The sequence below is a fragment of the Alosa sapidissima genome, chromosome 4, assembly GCF_018492685.1.
Source record: "Alosa sapidissima isolate fAloSap1 chromosome 4, fAloSap1.pri, whole genome shotgun sequence".
NCBI lineage: Eukaryota > Metazoa > Chordata > Actinopteri > Clupeiformes > Clupeidae > Alosa > Alosa sapidissima.
This window is the reverse complement of record NC_055960.1, coordinates 37,079,701-37,087,677: the sequence shown is the minus strand read 5'-3', so window position 1 is coordinate 37,087,677 and position 7,977 is coordinate 37,079,701. Positions and strand designations below refer to the sequence as shown.

The window sequence follows — 7,977 nt, the reverse complement described above, 5'->3', positions numbered from 1 at the left end:
TCTAATCTCTTCTTCCTCCACCCCCCCTCATTCCCTCGTTTCCTTGCTCTCCTCCACCCCCCCTCATTCCCTCGTTTCCTTGCTCTCCTCCACCCCCCCTCATTCCCTCGTTTCCTTGCTCTCCTCCACCCCCCCTCATTCCCTCGTTTACTTGCTCTCCTCCACCCCCCCTCATTCCCTCATTTCCTTGTTCTCTCCTCCACCCCCCCCTCATTCCCTCGTTTACTTGCTGTCTCTCCTCCACCCCCCCTCCCCCATGGAGAGACAATGACATAGAGGAGGCCATAATGCTCGTCTTTCATAACCCCCCACCCTGTCGGGCCGCTGGGCAGTGCGGGCGCTTGGTGGAGCGGGCGGCCACGTCCCGCGGAGGGCAGTTAACAACGCGAGCAGTGTTTCAGCGCTACGCACGCCCGGCAGCGGCTCGCAGGGGAAGGGGAGAACTGGACGCGGAGGAGGAAAGAGAGAGAGAGAGAGAGAGAGAGAGAGAGAGAGAGGGAGGGAGAGAGAGAGAGAGAGAGAGAGAGAGAGAGAGAGGGAGAGAGAGAGAGGGAGGGAGAGAGAGAGACAGAGAGAGAGGGAGAGAGAGAGAGAGAGAGAGAGGGAGAGAGAGGGAGAGAGAGGGATGATGAACGAGTAGACAAAGAGGCTGGTGGGAGAGCTCGTAAAAATAGCGAGTGAGAGATGAAAACAAAGTGTATTACTTCTGCTTTTATGTTCACTTTAGGGAAGTTGTCTGGACGATTGTGAACAGTGGTTTCCTACATTGTAGATAGATAGATAGATAGATAGATACTTTATTGATCCCCAGGGGAAATTCAAGGAAATTCAAGGGTTGTGTGTATGTATGTATGAATGAGTGTGTGTGTGTGTGTAGCTGTGTACATGTGAGTAAAGGGGGTGGAAGTGCTGATTCACTGGAGAGATTGTGGCAGTAACCCAGAACAATCCCAGGCCAGGCCTGCGGTTCTGCCAGAGAGAATCTAGGCGCTGTGGAGCTGTGATGCCCCAGGAGGGCTGTGGAGCTGTGGAGCTGTGGAGCTGTGGCTTGGTAGGACAGGGCTCTGCTGGGCTCTGCTTAGCGGTCTCCAGGGCGTGCGGTGGACTGTGCAGTGGCTATGAAATAAACTTGGACTTTGTTCGCTCAGTGCTCTTTGCGGCTCCTACAGGAGGACGTGCATTCACACATGACTGTGTGACCTGAATTGTGTGTGTGTGTGTGTGTGTGTGTGTGTTTTTTCGTGTGTATGTACGCACACACACACACACACACTATGCAAAAAGACTATTGCCTTATAAAATAACAACTATGGTAAACTAATTTAACATCCCAGACTGCTCCCTGCTCCCCATAAGAACACACGCAGTGTCCACTCTGCTGATCTATGCCTACAGTATGTGAGAGCGCAGGCTTTGATAACAGAGTGGTAAAAGTAGCCAGCAGTGGAGCTGCATGCCAGACACATTAATAATGCTGCAGATAAACTCAGTGTGTCAGGGGCTAATTGCCCCCAGCCTGAGGGGAGGAATCCCTCCGGAATACTAACCAGCACCAGCCCTGGTAATGAGCTCTGAGCAACACTCTGCCTCCGTGTGCGTCAGACCAGAGTAAATATGGACTGCCACTGGGATAGCACATTCCTGAGCATACATTCAGTCATGAATAAAACATACGTAGTCTATGTCTATGTGTGTGTACATACTTGGTTATGGAGTTCCTTGTAGAAGCAGCATTGTGTTTTTTGGTCTAAAAACAACCTAAAGTACGCAACCTAAAGTACGCAAAAACCTTGCAAACATCACCAGCACCCTAGATGGCACTGAGAAAAGCTTGCTAGAAAGCCAGCTGTCATCTTTTGTCAATATACTGATGTCATGCTGGGTTTTTTTTTTCTTACATTTTCACAGGGTGTTCCATCCACGACCACAGAACATAGCCTGGACGTTTATTGCGATTGACAGGTGTCGTTATTTGTCCTTACACAGCATGACCATTATGCCATTTGCCATCAAAATGAATCTGAAGGTGATGCCTTCAAAAGTGGCTGCCTGCAAAAGCAAACCTGTTATATCATGTTGCTTTAGGCACTAAATCATATTAGGTGTCCTTATTGCAGGGCATTTAGGTAAATTATGAATAATCCTTCTGCTAATCCAGATTCCCTAATCCAGTGACAGCCTGTGTGCATTGCTTCTCAATATACATGATAACACTAAACCAAAATCAGAAGTTCAGGTCCATCTTGTACAACATATGCACTTAAATAAATAAATATGTACATGAATATGTGAGACTAATAGGATAAATAATGTGACTCACGGGTGTGTGGTGATGATCAAGTACACACTACTTAAACACATTCAATAGACCATACACAGGTCATATATTCATATAATAGTTAGCTAAAATATGATGGATTGAAAATCATTCTAATCTCTTCTGTTATTACTCAAACTCACTTGTGTCATTCCACTAACGATCATTGTGTGCATGCTAAAAGCATTTGCTGCATTGTTGACAGTGTTGATTTGTCTCATAGTAATACCTCACTTCAGTTTTGGAGTTTCACCCACAGATGAGTAGGCAGATTCATTTTCAACCACCACTATTCATGGAAAAACTGACCAACCCATAAAGACAGACAGACCGATCGACGGGCCGAGAGGCAGACAGTCCGAAGATGCCCCTGTCCATTTTGTCTGACAGACATGGGCAAAACACGGTAAATGGACACATGAAAACCTGCCGCCACCTCAATTTATCCCCTGACAAGCTGCTCAGCCTCACATGCCAGTCAGCCCACAATGACAGGCCTTTCAGGAGACATTAAACCCACACCCCGCATACAGACACACACACACACCCCGCATACACACACACACACCCCACACACACACACACACACCCCACACACACACACACACACACACACAAACACCCCACACACACCCCGCATACACACACACACACCCCGCATAGACACACACACACACCCACACACACACCCCGCATAGACACCCACACACACACACAGACAGAGGAAGAGATGGAAAGAGCAAAGAGAGATGAAAGGGAGAGGCCGACAGTGAGAAATTGATAGAGAGTAAAGGGAGAAGAGAAGAGTGAAAGAGAAGGAAAGAAAGAAAGACAGAAAGAAATATTAAGCTGTACAGAGTGAGCGAGACAATGATTGGCGATGCCAAGTGAGAGACCAAGATTAATGTCCCCCTGTCTTGGGGCGTGTGGCAGTCTGACGGCCCCCTCTGCCAAGCCTCAGTGACCACCCCAGGGCCTCCACCACCCAGCCTCCACCACCCAGCCTCCACCAGCCAGCCTCCACCAGCCAGCCTCCACCACCCCAGGGCCTCCACCACCCCAGGGCCTCCACCACCCCAGGGCCTCCACCAGCCAGCCTCCACCACCCCAGGGCCTCCACCACCCCAGGGCCTCCACCACCCCAGGGCCTCCACCAGCCAGCCTCCACCACCCCAGGGCCTCCACCAGCCAGCCTCCACCAGCCAGCCTCCACCACCCCAGGGCCTCCACCACCCCAGGGCCTCCACCACCCTGGGGCCTCCTCCGCCCTGGGGCCTGCTGGCCGCGCCTGGCCGCACCTCCATAATACAGATTGGGAAATGCATTTAAGTGTGAGCGGTTCCCAAAGGCGTCCTTAACTCCAGCTCTGATTCAATATTATTTTTCCATTTCACGCCAAGCTCTGGCAATTCACAGCCTGGAGGACGTGAGCCAAATGGTGTGTGTGTGTGTGTGTGTGTGTGTGTGTGTGTGTGTGTGTGTGTGAGTGAGTGAGTGAGTGAGTGTGTGTGTGTGTGTGCGCAAGAGAAAGAAAACAAAAAGAAACTGAATTTTGCCAGGAGGGTGGCAATATTGCAGCCTAGTGTGACTTAACTGTCCGTTCTCTCCTGGCAACAGGAGCATCAGCCTGGCTACACTAGACCAGACACACACACACACACACACACACACACACACACACACACACACACACACACAAACACTCATCCTCCACCATCAGTTCAGCGCCTACCAGTGTGGATGTCATTAAACCGCAGGGACACCATCATCGGCCAGCGAACAAACAAATCACACAATCTCAGATTATATAACGCCACAAATAACCAAAAAAACTCCCCTGTCCTCAAATCCATGACCAAAAAAGAAGGTTGCCTATGACGACCACCCCCATAAGACCTCATCTTATCTCTCAGCCATCTCAGGAGCAATTGCAGTCTGAAGGCCTGAAGCACAGACATAGCTCCTCAGAGGCAGACATAGAGGTGTGGGGAGATGGCTGCAGTAGTGGTGGAGCTCTCTGCTGTCCACTGAGCCACCAAACGGCTCTAAATCTGTGTGCGTAAGCCTGCCACTCACTGCCGAGGGAGGGAGAGCACACTGGATTAGCCCATCTGGCGGCGCGAGGCTGAGGGCTGAAGGTCAATCTTTTTTCCTGGCTCGCTTTTTCGACCCGCACTTCACCCTGTCTGTCGCTGACCGACCGGCACCCATCACTGCCTCACAGTCGAGCCGTGCCAGGCCAGTGCGCCATGACGACTGGACGACCGTAATGGACTGGACGACCATAATGGACACATAATGTGTGTGTGTGTGTGTGTGTGTGCGCGCGATCATTTCACGCACCAAGATCAGGCATGAAAACGGGTCAGGGGTGAAAAAGGTGAGAAGGGCGCGCGAAGTGGGAAATGGCCATTTCATAGCAAAACAGGCGCGAGTGACATTGTTGTCAATAGTGCATAGCTTCCATGGAGTATGAAGTTGCCTAAAACCAGAGATTTATAAAGAAAACAAACTACAAAATGACTAATTTTTACAAAAAAATACTTATTATTTCTTCTTTTTGGCTTGGGCCCACTTGCGCTGTTTGGCAACAAGCTTCAGCCTGGCCCTCCTCTCCTCCTCAGTAATCTACATGAGTTTTCTTTCTTTCTTTGTGCCTGAAGTTATCAGACATTTCTGAAGATTTCATAGGCCTAATGGACACTTCATAGTAGACTATTAGAATAAGTCTGAATATTTGTTGGACCAAACCAGGTAATAAATAAACTTGGGTAGGGTAGACTAGGCTTTAATTTGTAAAATTGGTTTGAAATGTTTTAACCTGCAGCTAGGCTACTTACAGATTGTGGCATTGTGCTAGTGTGTCAGGCCACTGAGCGTTTCTTAAAAGACGATAACGCTAACGATAACGCTAACGCTAACGGCTCTAGTCAAAAGGGTGTGACAAAAATGATGACCTTTTACTTGTTTGCTTTTACAGGCAGACCCTGGGGGCATTAATCACCTTAGCTGGACCCTGGGGGCATTAATCACCTTAGCTGTTACTGTTACTCTTCGCGTTCACTTGGTCAGTTGCCTAATGATTCGGATCGCTGTGTCCAGGAAACTGGGTCACCTCAGGTAATGAACTCAAACTGCTTAAGGGACGGCAACAGGAACATTCCTGAACCCTTAAACATGATAACATGGACCGAGTTGGACACTTCGGAGATGTAGGACAAGACACAGGTTTAAACTGTGATGTGTGTGGAGATGTACAGTAGGACAAGACACAGGTTTAAACTGTGATGTGTGTCTACTGTCCACTTGCGATCCGTTCACTCAAAAACAACACATTAAAAAAACAAAAAAAAAAACAAAGTGATATTGCACAGGGCCACAGAGCCCAGTTTCTTTTTGTTTTCTTTCTCTTGTTCTCACACACACACACACACACACACACACACACACACTTGCAGGTGCAGACGTCTGGCTTGTGCTGTGACTGGATGCCTTACCTGGTGCAGAGCAGTGAGGCCATCTTCGTTGCACAGGTCTGGGCTGACGTTGTTCTTCAGTAGGTAGCGCACTGTAACACAGGAGAGCACAGAGGCTTGGTTATGCCACAGGCAACGCCACACAAGCTTGATGCACACTGACAAACCACATCTGCAAAATTACAACAACAAAAAAGGAACAATTACGTAACCAGCATGATGGTCAGTGAACTGACACACAGCGAGTTATAGGGCAGGTACTGTAGTGGGCAAAAGGTACTTTGGGGGGAGAATGCAATTTTTTTTTTGTTTTTTGTTAAATTCAAAACAAAAACAGGAAACAGAAACAAACAACTCGTGGGGTTGTGTGACGTGTGACGTGACGCTCCAAACACCAGCGCATTGCCCACATGTCCCCCGGGTGTCATGACAACAGCGGATGCGGTCCGGCTCGAGGCCCCCCAGTCCCACGCCACAGGGGCTGACCTGCCGTTTCGTAACAAAGCTTACTCTTCATAACGCCTTCATTACGCGGCTACTGGTCGTGGCCTACTTGTTAGCACTTCGGACCTGTAACCGGAGGGTTGCCAGTTCAAACCCCGGAGTGTGTGTGTGTGTGCGTGTGTACTGAATATGTGCGGGCAAGTGAGTGTGTTTTCGCTTGTAAATGTGCGCGTGTGGGTGCGCATGTGTGTGTGTGTATGTGTGTGTGTATATGTGTGTGTGTGTGTTTGTGTTTCTGTGTGTGAGTGAGTGTGTGTTTGTTAAGCTGTCTGTTTATGACGCGCTGCAGAGATATGAGTGGGGATGGGCAGCACACACGGGATGCTCTGTGCTGCATCTCACACACACACACACACACACACACACAGGCCTGCTGATGCCATGCTGCTCTGTGCTGCATCTCACACACACACACACACACACACACACAGGCCTGCTGATGCCATGCTGCTCTGTGCTGCATCTCACACACACACAGGCCTGCTGATGCCATGCTGCTCTGTGCTGCATCTCACACACACACACACACACACACACACACACACACACACACACACACACACACACACACAGGCCTGCTGATGCCATGCTGCTCTGTGCTGCATCGCTGCTTTCACTCTCTCAGTGGGACAGAGCTCCCTGCCCTGAGAAAGCCATCACCCACCCACCCACACCCACACTCTATCTCACCCACCCACACACACACACACACACACTCTCTCTCACCCACCCACACACACACACACTCTCTATCTCACCCACCCACACACTCTCTATCTCACCCACCCACACACACACACACACTCTCTATCTCACCCACCCACACACACACACACGTACACACACACACTCTCTATCTCACCCACCCACACACACGCTCACACACTCTCCATCTCACCCACCCACACACACACACACACACTCTCCATCTCACCCACCCACACACACACGCTCACACACTCTCTATCTCACCCACCCACACACACACTCTCTATCTCACCCACCCACACACACACTCTCCGCTCTGGCTGCATACGCGGCGGCTGATTACAGAGATGGCACGGCGCCTCGGAGGGGACTGTGTATGGCGCTCATCCCCACTGCTGTGCCAAGGGCCAACCGGAGACAAAGCCACTCTCTGTCCCTCTCTCTCTCTGTCCCTCTCTCTCTCCGTCCCTCTCTCTCTCTCTCTCTGTCCCTCTCCCACTCTCTGTCCCTCTATCTCTCTCTCCTTCTCCCTCTTTCTTTCTCATTCTGGACCGAATGCCTCATCAGAGTGAGTGGGGAGGAGAACAAAGACTACAAGTGTGTGTGTGTGTGTGTGTGTGTGTGTGTGTGTGTGTGAGTGTGTGTGAGACTGACCACTACAGGAGAGTCCACACTTGGGACAGCTCCTGTTCCTTCCGGTGGAGAACACACACTACCCCCACCTGCCTCCCACCTCCCCACAGGTGGAGAACACACACTACCCCCACCTGCCTCCCACACCCCCACAGGTGGAGAACACACACTACCCCCACCCGCTGCACTCCCACTGAGAGGCTCTGGGGCTGAGTGCTGGGGATGCTGCTGCCAGAGTCCAGGCAGGCAGAGCACTGAGTGAGGAGGGGACAGACCCAGAGAAGGACCCAGGAGGGACAGAGAGAGAGGCTGCGGAGGTGCCCGTCTCCCTGGGGGTCC

General features: G+C 50.7%; 1 protein-coding gene across 2 annotated transcripts in view; it reads right to left on the bottom strand.

Annotated features, from left to right (window-relative positions):
- ppp1r16b (protein phosphatase 1, regulatory subunit 16B) overlaps nt 1-7,977 on the bottom strand; it is a 63,249-nt gene that overhangs the window by 12,925 nt on the left and 42,347 nt on the right. For both annotated transcript variants that reach the window (XM_042089652.1, XM_042089654.1), the window contains exon 3: nt 5,815-5,885. In XM_042089652.1, coding sequence (XP_041945586.1) covers nt 5,815-5,885 — 71 coding nt within the window. The remainder of the gene's footprint in view (nt 1-5,814; nt 5,886-7,977) is intronic.